General features: G+C 43.2%; 1 protein-coding gene across 5 annotated transcripts in view; it reads right to left on the bottom strand.

Moving 5' to 3' along the window:
• Positions 1-11,380: 11,380 nt before the first annotated feature.
• NFATC1 (nuclear factor of activated T cells 1) overlaps positions 11,381-20,670 on the bottom strand; it is a 115,885-nt gene continuing 106,595 nt past the window's right edge. For 4 of the 5 annotated variants that reach the window (XM_051611133.1, XM_051611131.1, XM_051611132.1 and 1 more), the window contains one exon: positions 11,381-13,305. In XM_051611133.1, the coding sequence (XP_051467093.1) occupies positions 13,256-13,305 (50 nt within the window). In that variant the 3' untranslated portion in view covers positions 11,381-13,255. The remainder of the gene's footprint in view (positions 13,306-20,670) is intronic. The other variant, XM_051611135.1, reaches the window with a different exon arrangement.

Below are 20,670 nucleotides of genomic sequence, written 5' to 3' on the forward strand. Positions count from 1 at the left end.
GGTGTTAGAGCTTCTAAAAAAATATGTTGAAAGAAGCTTTTATAACGGAAAATATTAGGCAACCTAAATCTCGGGCCAGCTGGTAGCGGGCAGTATAATATAAGCTTTTTGGAGGAAAGCTGTGCAAATAATGGATTTCAAGAATTTCTCTTCTCTCACTCCCCCCCTCCCAAGTTTCAACTATTTTAGCTATTTTCTCCAGCTGAAAATATTTGCCAAATTCAGCCAGTTGCTAAATTCTGCTCAATTTTTCTCTTCTCCATCGATAGGTTTCTTGTAAAAAGCAAAGCCATTCTCCCTCCCCTTGGCTTGGTGTTACACCATTCACCAGTGACACATTTAGGAAGAAATCTGCCTGCGGTCAGCTCTTTCTTTTTTCTCTACATTCTTGTTGGAGCTCACACGTTACAGTAACCAAGCTGGCCTGATAGCTCCTCCTCACAGCCTGCAAGGGAGCTTTTCCAGCAGTGTCCCTCATCCCTGCATATGCCTGCATCAGGCTGTGAGCCTTTGTACAGTGTGGGACTGGAGGTTCATTAGGTTGCAGTTTTCAGGCAGTCTTCACTGGACCACTTAATAGTGATGATATTTCTGTTGTCAACTGCAGACCAGATGTTGCACCTTGCTGTCATGCTGGTGGAGGGGAGAGCTTTGAGGCAACACAGGAGGTGGGAAGACCTGAGTGCTCTATCCTGTGGTATTTCTTGTATCCATGCTGTCCTGGCCAGATCCCATTCTGGCACATCGCTAGCTCTTGCAGTTTAATTTATTAAAATTGCCTCTGTGCTTCTAATTGCAGGAGTTGTTCCTCACTTCCCTTCTTTAGCAACAGATTTGTGTATTAAGGCTTGGTAGATGCCTGGTGCATCCCTGCCCTTCTGCTCCAGGGGATGGTGAAGCCCTCCTTGCACTTGCACACTTCAACACCCCTTAGGATAAGCAGCAGCCCTGCAGAGAGCTGTGAGGGAGCTGCCCTGCAGCACCAGACAGAAGCAAGAGACAAGCAGGCATGCCCATGGCAGTGTGACACTATAAACTTATTTAAACAAGCTGCCTGAGCCCTCAAACATGTTTCCAAAGTAATGAAAAGTGGTTGTTTGGCAGAGGGAGACACTGCCTTGATTTGCTGCTTTATGACTGTTAGCATAACATGGCCCTTCCAAACCCTCCAAACTTCCTCCATGTCTTTTTTTTTTTTTTTCTTTTAAATTATTATATCTATCCTCAGAAAGGCTGAGCCAAATTTTCAAACAGAATGTTCAAGTCTTCTGTTTAGGGCTTTAAGTGAAGTGTGCAGTGTGAGTGCATGCTGTTGAGCTCATAAACTGCAGGACCAGACAGACAATGCAGGTACCCATGTTCAAAAACAGAACAGCAATAGTTTTGCCAAGAAAGAAGTATTAAAACAAACGAATCTCTGGTGGCAATTTAAAGTGGAGCAAAACTCCTTGTGTGAATGTAATCTCTTTTCGTTGGTGGTGGTATTGTGTCTTGGTTGGAGGCTGTTGCTCCCCTTTTCTGTTAAATCTGGGAACCAGGGTTCATTCCCTGGTCCAAAGCTCTGGACAGGAAACTCCTTCTGAAGCTTCCTTTTGCCATTTCCATTTGAAACTATACAGAGTCGGGATTGTGCTACAGGCCTTCTAAAATAATTGCTTCATGCATAAATATTGATAGTCAGCTCTGACTTCTATTTTTACACAGCATAACTGAAAAAAGATACATATAAAACTTAACAAAGAATATCTTCCTAAACTAAGGAGCAAAACCAACCTCCTGGATAAACAGCAACAACAAGAGAAAAAAAACCAAAATAAAACAAGATGTATTTTGAGGCATGTTCCTTTCTATTTTTTCAATCTTCTATCATTATTCTATCTGTGAGTAAAGCCTGGTTCTCTGTCACAGTGATCTTGACAGCTGGAGAAGACAGCAGCCAGTAATGGCCCTATTTCTCCTGGTAAGGAGATGCAGCCCCCAAGGAGGTACACCCAATTGTGTGCAGGAGCAAGGGGCAGGGACACCTGCTGTGCGTATATTTACTCTAATTTTCAATACTGTAAGACCAAAGACAGTATCACTTATACTAAATACTTTTGCTCAAATCTTTCCAAACATGAGCACTGTCCCTGCACCAAGATTTCTTCTTCACCCTTCTCTGCCCCCTCCAGGATGCAGTCTGGGATATTGCAACCATAGAAGGATGGGATTTGGCCTCACCAGCTAGGCTCCTTTGGGCAACAGAAAGTCTTCTTGAGTCTAGTGAGTTTCACTGGCTGGAGAACATCTCCAACAGACGGTCTGTTCAATAAGGTCTCACTGACTCAGTGCCTGTTGAGTGACCCAGCTGTCAATTGCTTCTTGCCTACCTTGCAGCCTGTATCAAAGTCTCTCACTGAGTACTTCTGGTTTCCCCACTTGCAAACATCCCCCAGTGCTTTGCACCATCCAAAGCAAGACTCCCCTGAGATCTGGTGTGCAGACAGGGTGTCTCTCCCTCCAGATTTATCACTCTCAGATTCAAATTAGCAGAAACCAGAAACAGGAAATTATGGGATTGCCACCACTGTGCTCCCTGCAGTATGAAGCTGACCTGCTGAAGGAAGAGGAACAGATTGGGAAGTTGGTGGAAGCAGGCATGACGAGCTCAGTCAAATGTCCCAGGTCAGGACAAGTGGCTGATGGGCCTTGCAGCACCAATAATCAGCATCTATGGACCCAACTACCCAGCCAGATGGAGCCTGGAAATTAGCTGGGATGAGAGTGATGCAACTTCACCTTCTCTGAAGAGCCAGGATAGAAGTGGGGCACATGAGCTTTTTTTCTTCTGCAGGACAGCTAAAGTGCAGTGCATGTAGCACTGCAATAAGCCAGTAGTCCTCTACTACCTTTAGCCCCTCATTGTTTCTTGCACAACATAACTTGGATCATAAATGTCTGAAGAAGCAGGATTTTGAGCCCCATTCTGATCTCACTTATTCTGATGTAATTCAGGAGTAACTACAGTTTTACATATAGAAGATAAAAATCAGGCCAGTTGTTTTTAACTGGGCAAAATTTGTGGTCTGCAGAAAACAAAGATGTGAGCAATAGAGCCAGCTGAAAAAGGAGATTATATTTTTTCTTCTCCAAAGTTCAGGTTTGGGGTTTTATTTGGCTAGCTCTTTAACTAATTGGAAAAAAGAATAGTTTTGTGGCAAAAATAAATAAATAAATAAATAAAACCCACAATACCTAAACATTTGGCATTATCATGCAAAATCTTATAGATGAAAAAAAACCAAACTGTAAAATTCCCATCAGCAGAAAATAGTATTGATACTGTCTCCAGTGGCAACTTGTATTATGAGACAGAACATGGCAATGCATGGTTTCACTTATTAAAGAGCACTGACTGAACTCCATTGAGTAATGTCAAGTGGATACTCGCAAAACAGAGCTGAAAAGCACTGCTCTGTTCCCATCCTGATGTGGAAGGTCAGTGTTAAGAAACAACATCCAATAGACAAGATTTCTGCACATAGGCCTGGACCTCCAAGGCTACCACACTCAGTAAGCTCCAAAGCAAATGGGAGCTCAAAAATCTCCAAAAACCCAAAAATAAAAAAGCAGCACTGTGCTGACCTGCAGGTCCGGTTTCAATGTCCACAGCACATAGGACCCCCTGAAGTCCAAATCCTCCTTGCCCTTTGTGGTTGCCCAGGGTCTGTGCTGACAGCCGAGCCAGTGAACTAGAGAAGCTGTTGACATGGTGCCTTGCTGAAGTATGTTTACATGCCAAGCTGTAGACAGCCATAGTGGGAGCAGACAGGAGGAAAGAGGATCCCCAGGCAATGATGGGGTTTACCTTCTAGCTGGGTAACAGTCCAGATTAACTGGATGTGTCATCACAGGGACTTAAGCTTGTTCCTCATACTGGTTTTGAAACATCTGTGAAGCATGAAAAGTTCTAGAAACAAAGATATTTAGAGCCTTCACATAGGACAGTTCAGTGCCTTGTGGCGAGACCCAGCGGGTTTTGTAATTGAGAGTCTTTACGTGCAGCCAGCCCTTCCAAGCACACTAGAGAAAGGCCCATAGATACTGAAATCTTGATATCTTGGATAGGAAAATTCCAAGGGCTTTTGACCAAGTACCTTTCCAGCTACTGGGACTGCGGTGGTTCTGTGGCAGCTCAGCAGCACTCAGTAGCATGTCTGTGAGAGCCAGTGGCAGGAGAGGTCCCCTGGACTGGGAGGCAAAAACTGGTACTCTTCTGAGAAGTGCCCTCAAAACTGAGGACACACGACCTAGGTAGCCACAAGACTCTGAATAAAGCGTTAGCGTGTAAAACCACAAACCCCAGGGTCAGGCTGCTTCAGTGCCTCCTTTCAACCTGAGTGGTTCAGACACATTAAGCTGATAAAGATCTGCCTAGAAAGGAAAGGCCGTTCTGTGTTTTCCATCAGCCAGCAGAGCTGGTGGGAGTGACGCTCTGCAAGACAGTGCTGTAATCTGCATGGGGACTGACGTGCGTCAGCAGCCAGAGTGTGGAGTGTTTGTTGTTCTGCACTTCCCAACCCTGGCTGTGAAGAAAGGAAATGTTGAGGTTTTAGGTCAACTCCTGGACCAGTAGGGAGCAGTGATAAGTGATGTGCTATCGTGGCGCTTGACCAGTGCTTTAGAGATCAAAGAGTGTACTTGAGTCACCAGAAATGTGCACATTTCTGCCACAAACGTTTTAGGGACACATTGCGTTATGTAAGAAGTTACTTTGTTTGACTACTTATGCCTATAAGTTCAGACAAGCCACGTACATATGAACCACAAACGTGGTGCACCAATACATCCTACTAATGCAGTGGTTCCTGGCACTGTTGGTGGCTGGCAGCAAGACCAAGGGATTACTCTGTTAAAGGCAGCATCTCTCTCTGCAAGCTGGGATGACTGTGAGAGATGCACTGGAACCCTTTGCCTGTGAGCATTGCTAGAGGGCTCCGGTGCCTGCTACCTTATATTGAAGCAAGATGGTCGTTGCTATTGAATTATCATAGAATCATAGAAACATAGAACGGTTTAGCTTGGAAGGGACCTTACAGATCATCTGGATCAAACCCCCTCTATATGGGCAGGGACTCCTCCCACTAGATCAGGATGCTCAAAGCCCCATCCAGCCTGCCCTTGAACACTGGCCGGGAGGGGGGGCATCCACAACTTCCCTGGGCAACTTCAATGTCTCACCACTCTCACAGGGAAAAATTTCCTCCTGATGTCTAATGGAAATCTCTCTTCTTCCAACTTAAAACCACTACCCCTTGTCCTATCACTACAAGTGATAAAAGTCCCCTTTGTAAAAAGTCTCCTCCGGTTTTCCTTCAGGTGCTGGAAGGCTCCTGTGAGGGCTCCCCGAAGCCTTCTCTTCTCCAGGCTGAACAACCTCAATTCTCTCAGCCTGTCTTCATAGGAGAGGTGTTCTAGCCCTCTGATCATCTTTTTGACTCTCCTCTGGTTCGACTTGCTCCAAAAGCTCCATGACCTTCCTGTACTGAGGGCTCCAGAACCGGACTCAGTACTCCAGGTGGGGTCTCACAAGAGCAGAGTAGACGGGCAGAATCACCTCCCTTGACCTGTTGGCCACGCTTCTTTTGATACAGTTGGCTTTCTGGGCTGCAGGTGCACTGCCAGTTCATGTGGAGCTTCTCATCCACCAGCATCCAAGTCCTTCTTCTCAGGACTGGTGTCAATCCATTCTCCACCCAACCTGTATTTGTGCATGGGGTTCCCCCAACCCAGGTGCAGGACCTTGTTGAACTTCATGAGGTTGGCACGGGCCCACCTCTCAATCCTGTCAAGGTCCCTGTGGATGGCCTCTCTTCCCTCCAGCATGTTGACCACACCACACAGTTTTGTGTCATCAGCAAACTTGCTGAAGGTTTACTCAACCCCACTGTCCGTGTCGCTGACAAAGATGTTAAATAGCACTGGCCAAGTACCGACCCCTGAGGTTCAAGTGATCATTCATCTGCAATGAAGGTGGCCCTGGGTATGGGCCAGGTACTTCACCATCGTAGCGCTGCAAGGAAGGTAGCAGCCAGCTCCGGTTTGTCCCTCCAGTGCGCAGCTACGTGTTTGCACTCTACAGGTTAAACCCTGAAACTACCAAATTTCTAAATTGAGAGCTTTCAGGTCTTGTTCACCGCCCTTGAAATCGACTTTCTAAAGCGTCGATGGACACGTGCAGTGCAGGGAAAACGGAACCAGAAACTCCTACACCATTCTGTGTCTTTATGTAGGGTGCTTGGGTGGTTATTCGTATGGCTGAGGTCAGCCGGAGTCATGTGAGCAGCTGCACCAGAGAAGCCCGAAAACACCCAGTGCCTCTTGCTGCCCAGGGGCACTTCCTTGCTTGAAAGGGTGCTTTTGCTCCTGAAGACAAAGAGGGAAGGGGAAATGGTGCTGAGTTTCTCCCCCATGGCTTCTCTGCCCAGACCACACTGTTCATTTGGAAAATTAGAGAGAAGAAGACAAATTTCCATACACCCACCAGTGCAGACTCATCTCAGGAGTCAGGCAGAGTTCACTCCCTCCCACACGCTTGTGCAGCGTTGGCCCTGGAGCCCTGTCACCCCTGTCCCTCCCATGCTGCTGGATGGAGAAACCACCAGAAATTTTCTTTAATGAGTCTGACTGGCACCTGCCAGAAGGAGGGCGATGGGCAGTCTCCCCAGGGCACATCCCAGTACACTGGTACAGGGTTTCCACAGGTGCACTGAAGTGGGGCTGCTCTCAGCCCACATCCAGCCAGGCCCACACTCTCCCACAGGTAGGGCTGCACGGCCAGGGTTCCATAGGCGTGCTGTTGCGGGTCTCCCCTCCCTGCCCGGCCAAGAAGGAAAGGCCCATAGCTCCTGCTGCCTTGCCAGCAGCCAGGTTACTGCCATGTGCTGCTTCTCCTCCTTCTGCCTCTCCTGCTCTTCACCCCCAACACACTTTTGTTTTTTTGCAATGCCATTACCGCCACAGAGCTGACAAGGGCTTGTCAGAAGGCATGGTGGGGGGTGGAGCCTTGCAAAGGGCTGGGACAGTTCCTGTGGGTCAGAGCAAGAGGCTCAGCCCCCCTGCAGCTGGCATCTCAGCCTTGTGCTTGCCTCTGGATGGGACCCATCTTGGTGTGCCAGTGGGGCAGATGGAGTTAAAAAACAGAGGAGTGGCTGCCTGTGATTGGGCGGGTGAAAAACCCGGGAGTAACTTATTCAATATGCCAAAAGGTGTGTGCTCGATTTAGTGTCATCATCTGACTAGGGCCAGTCTGGTTTATAGGATAGAACAGACAAGAAGTTTATGGCTAAAAAAAAAAAAAAGAAAAGAAAAGAAAAGAAAAAAAAGAAAGAGGAGATTGGAGCAGTGGGCTGGATCAGCTTGGCCCAGGCAGGAGCCCTGGAAGGGGCCCAGGAAAGCAGGAAAGAACCATGAGGAGCTTCCTGCAAAGAAACCATTCCAGAAATTGGCCAGAGGCAGCAGCTCTGCTTGGGTGGAGGAGGGAGCCATCCTCTGGGAAAGCAGCCCACCCCAGAGATTTGGAGGGTGAGGGGGAAAGAAGGTAAAGTTTGGATCAACCTGACCCAGAAAAATACGTGGTTTGTGTTCTCTAAGCAGAAAATTATAAAAACAATAAAGTAAGTAGAGCAAAGATTTCATCTTGGAGGAAATGTAATTTTTCCTATTTAAAACCAAAATAAGTAAGACCAGAAAACCCCCAAAACTTGCAGTTAAAAAATTCCTGCCAAGTGCTGAAATATTTCCCAGTGAGGCCCAGAGGTCTCTGCTCTCCCCCAGTACCATGAAACTGGTGTCACTGGAATGTCTCCGGCTGGATGGGAACAACACTGCATTGAATTTCAGGACCCCTCACCACAGGTGTTCTTGGAGATTTCGTACCCCAGAACAGGGTTTGCAAATGTCATGAATGCAAGTCCTAAAAATGCATCTGAAAATGCAGAGTCTGTTCTTCTGGGACCTCTTGGTGTGGCAGACAACCAGCCTCCCAGTTGCTGAGTCTCTGTGCCCCCATCCCAACCAGTCTGAGGGTGAGGGATGGTCCTGGAGCTGACCAAAACTGATGAAGCAAAGAGAGTGATGTCAACAGAGGCAAACCCACACTCAATTTGGGTGCCAAGGGTTTGCTTACAAACACCTTGAGCATCATGGGCATGTGGGTGGCCTCAGCAGCATGTACAGGACACCCCCCCATCCAGACAGGGGGAGTGATGGCTGAGGGAGATGCCTAAAACAGACGGGTACAGTGCATGGCTGCCTGACTGGGCAACTGCTCCCACTGAAGCAGCTATGGATGAGTGAAGTCAAGTCAGTGAACTGGCCATCAGGCTGAGTGTAAGCCCTGGGCTAGGACAGCTCTGACACTGATACCTACTGCCAGTGTTTGCTCAATGTTATTTTTGACCCAGAAGCCCTTGGTCAGAGGTGCTGGAAACAGGCAGGGTACAGGAGCTGTGGGTGTGAAACTAATTGAGAAGAGGTGCTGGAAACTGATGCTGTCGGTATTTTTGGAAATTCTCTCCCTGAGCTGATGAAAAAAAAGGGATTTCCTAAAATGAAAATGAATATGCCACATCTGCAAAGAGTGGCTTATGGCTTGCCTGTCCCTGTCAGTAGCTAAGGAAGCACTACAGTCAGAAACTTTTCAGTTTAAATGACAAAAGCTAATGTGTCCATGGGCAACAGCCAGTGCCAGGTATACTAACAGTTGCCTTAAATCCTGAAAACACAGCCATTCAGATTGGTAAAAAAAAAGCTGGTTTTGGAATCAAGAATGGCTTGTAATTAAAGCCAACAGTACGAGAATCTGTAACTAATCTGCTTTGAACAAATTATTTGTCTACCTGAAAAGAAGTGGAACATTGTTATTATTTTTTTTTAAAGAGGCTCAAAGAAGAAAAACATAAACTTGCTGAGAAAGAGGAAACAATATGGGCAAATTAAAACAGGCAAGCACTTGCCCTCCATATTAGGCAAGTATGTGCAAACATGGAGAAGATGGGACTCCCTTTGGTTTGATGAACAGTCCAATCACTGTTTATGACATAAAATTAGACCATTTGTTTAATAAAGAGCTACAGGAACCAAGAAGATCTTATGCCATTGACCTTAACACTCCTCTGTAATAGACTTGATGAGAGGGATTTTGTTTTATTTTTACTGAGATAAATTCAATAGATTTACAGTGATGAAAATTACACATTTGGTGAAGGAAAGCTCAGCTTCAAAGCAGTGTAGCTCTGTCCAAGAAATTTAACACCTTGAAATGTGTTATTTTCATCTGGAAAGGAAAAATCTCAAAGGTATGACTCCAGCAAGTCATTCACCTTCTTGCTTTGGTTATGAATGAAAGGAGTCAGTTAGGAGTCTGATAAAGGAGTCTGATAGAGTTTTACAAAGTTTGCCTAAAGAGATCTGGTCAAGATGTGGTTAATATAGCTGTCCTTGGGTCTGCTGTGCTTTGAGGAGGGGATGTGTGGAAATAAGAGGAAAAGGAAGCTTGGAGGAAGCTAGGTAGCATAATGATGTTGCTTGGATTAATTCAGTTTCTTATCAGACATTTTGCTTTGGTACAAACTTATGCCACAGTCTCATGGAGACAGAGGGAATTTGTGACCAAGTTTTCAGTTTTTTCCTTTTTCCAGGAACCTCACCAACAATATGGCTCATGCTGTGCACACAAGGAGTAAATATCACTATTTCCACTCTCCAGACATGGAAGCAGAGCATTTTGCCTGATCACTACAGAGCAGGGCCCTATCTGGGTTTTCATGGGCTTGGAGGATCTGCCTCTCCTTAAACTGCAAGAGATTTGGTAGCAGTGCCAGAGAAGCCAGCTGTGACACTGGGCAAGATGTGTCATCCTCTGCTCACAGGAAAAGAAACCCAAGGCAGAGAAGGGTCTTCATTCAACAAAGGCTGAAATACATATTTGTGTCTCCTTCTTCTTGATCAATTTTTAAAATGTGCTTACGTAAATCAGGATGCTGTGGTAGGCATGTTGTTGTGCTTGTATTCTTCATAACTTGCCTTTGGTCTAGAAAATTGAAGAAGCTCAAGTTTTTCCCAGCTTTTCTGTATGATTTGGCCCATCAGGTGTCACATGTTGGTACGTACAAATGCACCACCTGATGAGACCCAAGCCTGTGTTCAGCCCTGCTTTGATTAAGCTGACACCCTCCTGCTGCCTCTCCTCCTTCGAGGTAGAGCAGCAGGGGGATTCAGGGAGTAGAACCCACCAAATAGATCAGATCCACCATACAAATGCATCACATACAGGCAGCTCATGGCAAGCCATCACCTTCTGCCAGGCTTTGGGCAGCCCTCCCCTTGTGGGGCTATGAAAGGCACAAAAATGTCTCTTGTATCTACCACACACAAGACCACGAATCCAAAGCCTACCCGTAGCAACCCATGCATGTCAGAAGTAGTTTAGGAAGAGCAAAAGAAACTGCTGCCCAAGCAATATATACAGGTGCAAGTACTTTGTTGCAAGATTAATAAAGTAGTTTGTTTCACCACTTAAAATTCATATGGAGGACTATTTTTAATTGATAGAAGCATCCTTGACAAAAGTCTTTTTGAACATAGCCTGCAAGGACTATGCTCTAAGTTTAGAGTGTCGTGGCATTTTGGTTTTGCTTGGTTTTCAAAAAGGGTTGATGAAAACAATTTTTGTAAACTGACAGCAACAACCATAACACAAAAACAAGATAGCAGCCTCATATGGGAAATACTTCTGCTTTCCTTTTATTTTAAGAATACATATACAAGAGATGCATAACCTTCCATTATTCAGGCCAAAAAGTCACAGGTTGTTGTTGTTGTTTTCCGAAATAGCTTAAAGAGAAAATAAAATTAAGGATTAAAAAGGTGCAACATATCCAAATCAGAGGGCTGAAAACCTTGCTAAAATTACTGCTGAAATGTGGACATGTGGAGGGTGTGTGTGTCTGGGTGTATGTATCTGTATAGCCTTGCCCAGGACATGTATATATATATGAATAAAGAAATGCTTTTGCATAACCTGAGATTGCTCACGCACACACTTTGTTGACAGTTCTGAAATACTGAGAGAATAAAATCTGAGAATTATATAAACTTCTCTACTTAGCAGCAATTTCTTTAAATGCAGGGGAGGGGGAGTAAAGAAGAGTCTGTTGACAAGAGACATCACTTCCATAGTAAGATGGTTATACTAGCAGAATGCAGGAGGATGCAAACAGCTTAAAAGAGAAGACATGGAGATATATATTTTTATATATGCATATAATGTAAAAATGCTTATTTTATATAAGAAAGGAAGAGTTGTCAAGAATATAAAATGAACCACTCTAAGACTGGCTTCCAGCCAAAACATGATGCTTTATTTGATCTATATTCTAGCTACAGGTCAAGCTGACATCTGCCAAGCTTTTTAACTTTTCATATGGCAGTCTATAAGAAATGTTTCATGCAATGTCTATAACGCTAAATACAGGGTAAATAACTGGGATTAAACATGAGGAATAACAGACTATTATAATGACCAATAACAGCATATTATGTACATATAGCCATATTATATTCTCATGTCTTCACAGTAATGTGCAAATGTGACAAATATGGCTTTCGTTTTTTTCCTAAATAAAGTAAGACATAATTACACAGAATAATGTTGTTAAACGCTTAGGAGGATTTCACCCTCTTGTGAAACCTGTTCAATTTTCATTGCATTAGGGTTGAGCCACCCCAGCACGGAGGTGTAGTTCAGGTGTATTTCCAGAAGGGGGCACAGATTCCTAAGGCACAGTATTAATATTAAAACGTTTTTATTTAAGTCATGCTATTTTATTTTAGTTTTGTTTTTAGGGTTTTTTTTTTTTTTGGTTATATGAAGTTATAGGTTGTTTCTAGTTCTATAAGCAGTTGATTGTAAAAAATACAATGTTAAAGACTACACTACATGCCTACCAGTAGCTCCAGAAACATAAGCTAATATGAAAACACACTATACAGCGCTGCATATTAAACCTTTGTGGTTTTTGGTAATACTCTTTTTCATACATGTAGCAAAGAGTTATAAGGCTTCTGCGGAATAATAACAATATAACTGAACAAATATTTTACACTCTTCCATAATGGTATTTACAGTTACTGTAACTCGTATTTTGTCATTTGGTAAATAACATGTATGCATCTTTCTTGCCTATCTAAAGTGCCTGCTTAACTGCATGAGGAAAGAAAATGCATACCTGCCTTAGGTGCAACAAATCCTCAAAAGAAGTAGCTGAAATATTTGTTGTGGATCTGAAATGCATTCTCAGAAATTGAAATTATTGCTAAATTCAGTGCCCTCAATAGGCAATCATCTGTATTTTTTGTCATATATAAATATATGCATATATACTAGTATGTATGTACATGGATACACATTCATCTATCATGTAATAGATAGATTTCAATTTTTTGTCCATCAACCTTTTTTATTTTGTGCTATTTAACTCACTTGTGCTATGACTGAAGCCAGATTAAAATGAAAATCTTAACATGCTACTACTAACAACCCTATGATTCATTAGCACATAATAAAGACAATACACAAAAGAAAACTGAGATGACAACTAATCAGGAGGCTTTTGAAATGCACTGAGAATAAGGCAATAGGCTGTACATTACAGCAGAGGAAAAGCTGAATAAATTCATAAATGCATCTTACTGGAGTAGGGCTTGCTCTCCCTACTTTGCTGCAGAGTCCTATGCTTTTTTCTAGTATCACTCTGCAGAATGCAAGCTCTAGAGATTCTGCACCTACCAACAATTTTAATGGTAGCAAATTCAAAGCTTATTAAAAATGCCCTGATGCCACAACTTGGTAAAATAAGGCACTTCCAGGGCTGCACTCCAGCGGTGCCTTGCCAAAAAGATCAGCACTGGGAAGAAGCAGTCAAATTTTGCTGAGTTTCCTAGTATTGTCCCATGAAATGTGCCGTCTCAGAGCGTACTCCCTCCTCTTCCTTTTGAGATGATTTTCTTTAAAGACGTTGTTTTATCGGTTGAAGTTGAGAAGCTACTTCTTTGTAAGCAAGAGGTAAATTTTCGGTTCCTGACATTCAGTAAGGTGGAAGATCAGAGTGGTACCAGGCAATGTCTTCAGTTTATTTGGTATCTCTCTATTCAAGATGACACACCAGCTAAGCCAGAAGTGTGTGTGGATTTCATACTAGGCCAGTATTGAAAGCTATGAATGGACACTGGTACTGGAAAGGTCATTCCTTATAATTTCATTTACTGCAAAGAAAGAAGACAAGAGAAAAGGAATCAATTAGCATCCCACTGCTGCAGGTCTCTTCAGTACACAGGCCCCCCAGACTTGCATCGGTTCCTTGACAGCTTCAGTGAACAGTAAACGTAACATCATGAAATAGCTAGTACAGGCTGATCACAGTCCAAAACAACACAATTAACCAAGGTTATCAACATGCTAAATACTGTGTAAAACCAGACATCACAAGAACAGCAGCATCCTGGATGATTGATTGCATCAAACATATTTAACATTTCAAATCAGTTACAGATAAAAACACTTAATTTGCTCTAGAATTGGCTTGGAAAGGTCAAGCAAAGAGAACCACAGGAAATCTTAGAATAATCTACCTTTTCCATAAAAAGAGCTGTTTGGAAAGTATGTTATCCATGGTAGGTGTTGTTGGCAGAAAGTTGCCAGACACTGAACCTGGGTATGTACAGCTGCGATGCTTAGATACAGACTACGACTTCATGTGCTGATTTTTTTCCACTGAGGGATGACACCAGGAAAACAAAACAAAACAAACAATAAAGAAGAAACTGTTGTGTGTTTGCTGCTTTCCTGGAGCTGCTAACACACATAAATCTATACCCTCCTTTGGTGGTGACCAACACACTGGACTGGACTGGTCTTCGCTCCTATCTGCACTGATATATGGGAGGGATGAGCACGTTAAAACTCTTGATAGGAGTCAGGGAAAAGATAAACAAGGTCTACTGCTATCTCAGCATCAGACAGTCAGACTGCATCTCCACTGACAGAAGTGTTGTTTTCTTTATTCAGGAGTCTTCTTTCACGCTTTTCTCCCTCCCTTGCTGATCATCAAGCAATACGGTTTCCCACACTCCAATTATGTCCATTAATCAGCCTGTGATTTTTGGCAGATGGACAGGAAATGACTGAACCTGGCAAAGGCCATCTACAGTGGACTATACAACATCCCTTTTATTTCCACCCTACCTCCCTGCAGTGACTGCCACCAAGAGATTTACATGAAGATACACAAAATGCCATCAGTAGGGCTATCACTGCTTCTGAGCTTCCCTAACATTGCTGGGAGTGGGAAACACATGCTCACGTCATGGAAGCACCACAGAAAAGCCTGTGTTTTCTTTTCCTTGTGGGCTATAGTTCAGAGTCATCCAGGAAAATTCACATGTTTACTGGAAAAGACCAAGCCTGTCTAAAACCAACTTTCTGAAGCAATTAGTTGGGGTGATGCACTTGTTTTGTTTTAATTTTTGTTTTGGTTTTCTGTTTGTTTTTCTGCAGACCTATTGCCCACTTAGTAATTGCAGCACATGAATCAGTCAGGATTTGTGTCACAGGTCCTGGCCACCAAAACCTCTTCTACCAATGGGTACTCACACCATACTTCAGAAAGGAAATACCAGTTTTATTTGTGACTACCTATTTACGGCAGCAACCTAAGAGCAGTATGAAAATGAGATGGGAAGACAAAGCAGTACTTTCTCTCGAGAGTGCTGTGGAGTTCACCTCAGTATTACCAAACAGCAACAACAAATTCAAGCAGTAAGCCCAGCTCTGTCACAAAGGCTGCTCTGCATGCATCTGAAGGCAGCAAAAAGTGCTACCCCATTTACATGCCGCAGGACTCCCGACAGCTCTTAGGACCAAGCCTCTGCCTTGAATTCAAACAGTACACTTCTGGGGGATGGTTTTTCCACGATGTGTTTGAAAATATAGTTTCTTTGATAAACGTCTCAAAGCAGCATTCAGTGTACAGCAAAACACAGAGTGTTACCTTGGTTGGTATTGAGCATGACAATTAAAAGAAATCCTCATATGGGCCAGATAGTGTCACAGTTTTGCTGATTTTCCCTCAAAGTTTCTGTTAACAAAACAAAATTAAGATACTACTCAGGGCAATCCTCAGTCTTTGTACAGGTAGTACTTAGAAACATTAAGTATCTTCACAGTGCTTCTTTAAATGTATTTCACAGAGAGGTGGAAAAGCTGAGAAGCTCCCCATCTCAGTCAGAATTAGCACTCAGATTTGAATCTCAGACTAACGCTATAGCACACACTGAAATACTCCTGCTTGATTTATTCAGTAAAACTTTGAGAAGCTACATCCTCCAGCCTGCCAGCCCCTGCTTTCCCCTGCTAAAGCATTTAGTGTGAGTCAAAATTGATATTTTTTTTCTTTTGGCATGAAAACATCAAATATTCTTGTTGTAGTTGACCCAAGATTGTCCTTCCCAATAGCAAAACAAAAATTCTGTTACTGAAGTATGGCTTTGCTGAAGTGTCCTGTATGTCTGTCCATACCAGTTTAGCATCTACCACAATGGCCAGTAGTCAATTCCTTGGGAAAGAGAACAGGAACCAGGCATCCTTGTTTCTCTAGAAAATTTTCTAACAACCTTCTGAACCTCTTTTGGCCTTCATGGCTTCCTGCAGCAACACGTTCCACAGTTTCAGGATTTGCTGGCTGAAAAAGGTTTGGTTTTTTTTTTTTTTTAATTTTAAATTTGTTTCTTGATAATTTAATTAATGTGTTGTGTGAATTAGCTGACTGTTCCCTGTCCAGCATCTCCTTTATCATTCATCACACTTCTTCCCCTTGGCATCCACAGGGCTCCACTTGGTCCTGCAGGACCACTGCAAAACTCCCCAGAGAGGTAAGATATACTGCTCATGCAGAGAAAATAATTGGTGTTTTTCTTCCAGTTCCCACTTTCTAAGAAATTTTTTTATTATATAATTGAGGAGAGTCAGCCGGTTACTGTCTTGAATGCACAAGTTTTGGCTTACAAACTTGTTACTGCAAGAGAATTGTGTGTGCTCCACAGAACAGAGGTATTCAGTGCAAGAAGTATTTTGGCCTGGGTTTGAGTTTCATTCCTAAAGCAAATGCTGGTCTTTGATTCTGCTGCTGCTTGGATACGCTTCCATTCACATCTGTAGTACCATTCCAGGAGCAGTTGTGTTTTGAATGACCACAACATTGTTCAAAGAAAGGCTGCAAAGAGTTTACACTAATTTTTAAAGCAAATTAACCTGAGTATTCAAAAAAAGACCTGTTTTATAGACAGGACAGACAAGACCCAAAGAATTCACTGGCTTGATGAAGGCCTTAGCAGCAGAACTACAGTAGCATACAAGATGTTTAATTTTCAATGCCTAGATTAGTACAACACTTCCCTTAAAGCAACAGGTTGATCCCTATCAGATCAAACAGCTGAGTTCAATGATTTACAGCTCCTTTGTCATCAGATTTGTTCACTGTTTTTCTGCTGGCTTCGGGGAGGGGGGCCACTGTCGCTTTTATAGCTAACACCTACAGTTCCCCACAATGCCTTCCCTCAACTGGCATTTTCCATTGTGATGTTCAGCTTTTCCACTGACAGAAAACAAAAATGTAATAATGCTGAGAAACGTAGAGAACACGTGACCTCCCTACCTGTCAAGGAGTCTGAAAGAGGAACCTTTCCTTTGCTAAACAGCAGATGCCACGGTAGCAGGATGTGGTGAGCTGTTTTACCACATTTTAGTTTAATAAGGAGTTTTTTCTTCTTGCATTTACTTTTGCTTTAAAATGCCCTTGCAGTGGAAATTCTTGTTTTACTAATTAGCAAAATCAGTGTCTTACCAATACAACAGTTTGGGTTCCTGCACAGAACAGGACAACCAGATACATCTGAACAAATGTGGGTTCCATATATAGATGTGAACTTCATAGGAAATGGAATATTTTTAACATTTGGTGGCTGTATATGGATTCCATCAACTGGTAAAACTTTACATTTCTGCACACTTCTGCTTTCCTTGTATCTGACTGCTAATATGGATTGGAAGACTTCATACTCCTCCAGGCAAATGTTCCCCAGAGCCTGAAAAAATGGAAGTTGAGAGCCATGGTTGTACCCACAACTGTGAAGAGCTGAGTCTACAGCTTTGAGAGAGAATGGTGGCACTTTGAAAACATATCCCATCTCTGTTCACTTTGTTAGGCGTTATATTAAGGCTCCAGTTTCTGGCTGGCTTAAGTTGCTGTCGTTTCACACACTGCACACTGAAGGCTATGGAGGTCAATGACCACTTTTCTACTGACTTCAATCCACTTCAGCAGCATCCCAGAGAGGTTTCTATACAGAGACTGAGTAGCAGAGCTGTGGGTTGTATTTACTGTTGCACCCATTTTGACATCAGCTTAGTTCCTCCACAATGGCTTTCATTTTCCTTATCAATAGGGAGAGCCACATGGCAAGTCTTAAGACATCTAGTCCCTCAGTGATCTATCACACTTTTTTCCACAGCTGACTAACCAAACTTTGCTTGTTACTTTCACATCCACCTGTGATCACTGGGAACCATCATCTCTACCATGGAGCAGAACTGAAGCAGAATGTTCAGATGCTGTAATACACTCTTGAAAAAACTGAACAAAAGCAATCTGACTGGTGCACATCATGGAAATTACAGTAAGTACCAGCTGCATCTTTCAAGCTCCATGTGTGAAAAGCCTGTGTGAAATTACGCCCAGATTCTGATATGACCAGACAAAAATACTTCATATTTCAGGTGGTTGTAACTGCCTAAAGTAATGCAGTGCCATGTTTGGATACTACATTTGGACCATGTTTGACACGGGTCAAAATGCACAGCTATGTGTCCCATTTGAGCAATCTTCAGAAAAGAGTAGCAATGCTGAAAGCAAAACTGGCTCAGCTTGGCTCATCATTTTTGCCTTGCAGCAGAATTCACTAGCTCAGGTCAAAATTTACGTTGGTGCAACTACAGTGACAACCAGGTTAGGGATTTCCATATAGATTTCCATAGAATGGTTTGGGTTGGAAGGGACCTTAAAGATCATCTAGTTCCAGACCCCTGCATGGGCAGGGACACCTCCCACTAGACCAGGTTGCTCAGGGCCCCATCCAACCTGCCCTTAAACACTTCCAGAGATGGGGCTTCTACAACTTCCCTGGGCAACCTGTTCCAGTGTCTCACCACCCTCGTACTAAAGAATTTCTTCCTAATGTGGATCTCTCCACACAGCTCATTACACAGTGCAGATGTACCTGTAGTTGCCACTGTTGGCAACAGCTCACTGCTCATGAGCATCATGGATTCGGGACCATGTCTTCCTCTCTACTGGTTACAGCTCTGACCACCCTGTCCCTATTCAGTACATGAACAAGGACAGGAAAACATAATTCTGGACTGAGTCTAGGAGTTTCACACTGACACCATGCTATGTGGAGTAATGCTTCATAATATGATGTTCACTTTGCTGCCTATAAGTACTGCCCTCAGATTTTTCCACCAGTGATGCCAAACTGTGCTCCATCAGGCTCCTGTGCTCTCATATGCCCCTCATTTCAGATGAAATGCCACATATTAGCATCACTGAAGAGGACTTCGAAGTCACAAAAGAATGCAGAGGAAGCAGAAATACAGGAGAGATAAGTGTTTTCCCTTATCTCCATGTACAGATTTTATTTAAACAGAAAAATGGCTAAATATAGACACATATATATCAATGAAATGAAGCTCCTGCTCTAAACACCATCACATGAGTAAAATCCTAGTTTTTATCAGGGTGCATAATTTCTCACTGCTAATAAGAAGCAGTCCTGACATATGAAAACTGCAACAAACAACAGAGAATTATTACTTAAATCACGGAAAGAGAATAGGGCTGCCTTACCAAAATTCTTTTTTCAAAGCTAGTAAGTATTGTCCTGTGAATAATAAAAAAATAATCAGAAAATAGTCATACAAATTCCTGAGGTGCCAGCCTGTAATGCAAAACTATAGATCACATCAAAGCTTAAAGAATTAAAAAACAAACAAACCAAGTCTAGTAAAGCAACAGAAAATATAACTTCATGTTCCATAAAGAAGTCAGATCTTGTCCTGGGTGTCCTGGATGTGTTTAAACCTTAAACTTGTTTTATCTGTTTAATCATAATAAGACACCACCACAGGGCATGCTATTTTTGTAGACAGTGAATAGGGCAGTAGAGCAAGTGAGTGACAACAAGTAGCAGGTTTTAATAAAACATGATCCTCCCATATGAACACCAGCATGGCACGCTGGATGGTATTATTGTGCATGACAGCCAATTAACATGGAGTCATTTTCCTACCTGCTCTACCCTCTGCCTTATTTAACTCAACAAATCCACAAAATGCAATTTCTCCCACAGCGGTTGTGGCTGTAGAGGGCTAATGGGAAAGGTTCCTCACGGCAGCGTGATGACAGCACTGTGGCAGGTATTAAACTGGGGCTCTTGACTAGGTGCCCAGACTGACTCCCATCCTATCACACCAAAACTCCTGGGTTTTGATTTTTTTCATCCCTCCCAGATACAAACTGAGAAACACCCTGCATGTCTTGCTCTGCAAACACTGAGGGGTCAATTTCCTGGCTGCTGGGAATCAGCACAGGAATCAGCAGAGCCACAGCGATTCCCAGAAGACTGAGATCTAAACTTTAGCTTGTTTTCACTCTAAATCTGAGGATGGCTGTGATCAGTCTGGTTTAGCTTTTATACCAAAGAATCAGAGACTCACCAGGGATTTTCAGTAGCCCTCAGTGAGGCCAACCTTGCCTGGGCAGGGTGGGGTCTGGGCTGCACAAAGGCTTCAGGATCTGTCCTGGTATGATGGAAGCCACATTTGACACACACATACACACACATGTGAGGGTAGGGCTGGGCAATGGGTAAATAAACCACATTTTAACCAAAATTATGTGTCTACGTTCCTAAGAGCATCTGTAAGGGAAACAAAGCAGACATATTTTACATTTTACACAAAATTTCCACGCAACAGAAGAACTAGGCAAACGCTACCTAAGTCACCCAAAACCTGAGGCTGGTACTGCTGGAAGCTTTGTGGGTACCAGTCAGGAAGGAACAAGTAAAAGCATGCATTGCTTTGCTAGGGACAACAAAAATTTGCCCCCATGACAAGAAATACAGTAATACAAGCGGATCCTGATGATCAGTTTTACTTTCCAGTTTAGCACCCAGTGGTAAAATAGTGCTGTCAGACTCCAGCATTCAAAACTCATGAATCATGCCCCAAAGCATGACAAGAGTGGATTCAAAATCAAAACAAATTTAAAGCACTTGTACACTTGCCTGTTTTATAACCTCCAGATGTCTCTCGCAGTTATTTATTAAACCCTGAATTTAACAGAAACGAAACTTCCTTTTTACCTTTTTACTCTCATAGTTCTGAGCCCATCCCACAAGGTTTGCTGAACCTCACAACCGGCAGTCAACTGCAGCTTGGGCAACACTTGAAACACGAGCCTCTAAAAGCATCCCACAGGTAGAAGGGCAAGGTTAAAGCCTACCTGATAGCCC

The sequence above is a fragment of the Apus apus genome, chromosome 2 (assembly GCF_020740795.1).
Source record: "Apus apus isolate bApuApu2 chromosome 2, bApuApu2.pri.cur, whole genome shotgun sequence".
Taxonomy (NCBI): domain Eukaryota; kingdom Metazoa; phylum Chordata; class Aves; order Apodiformes; family Apodidae; genus Apus; species Apus apus.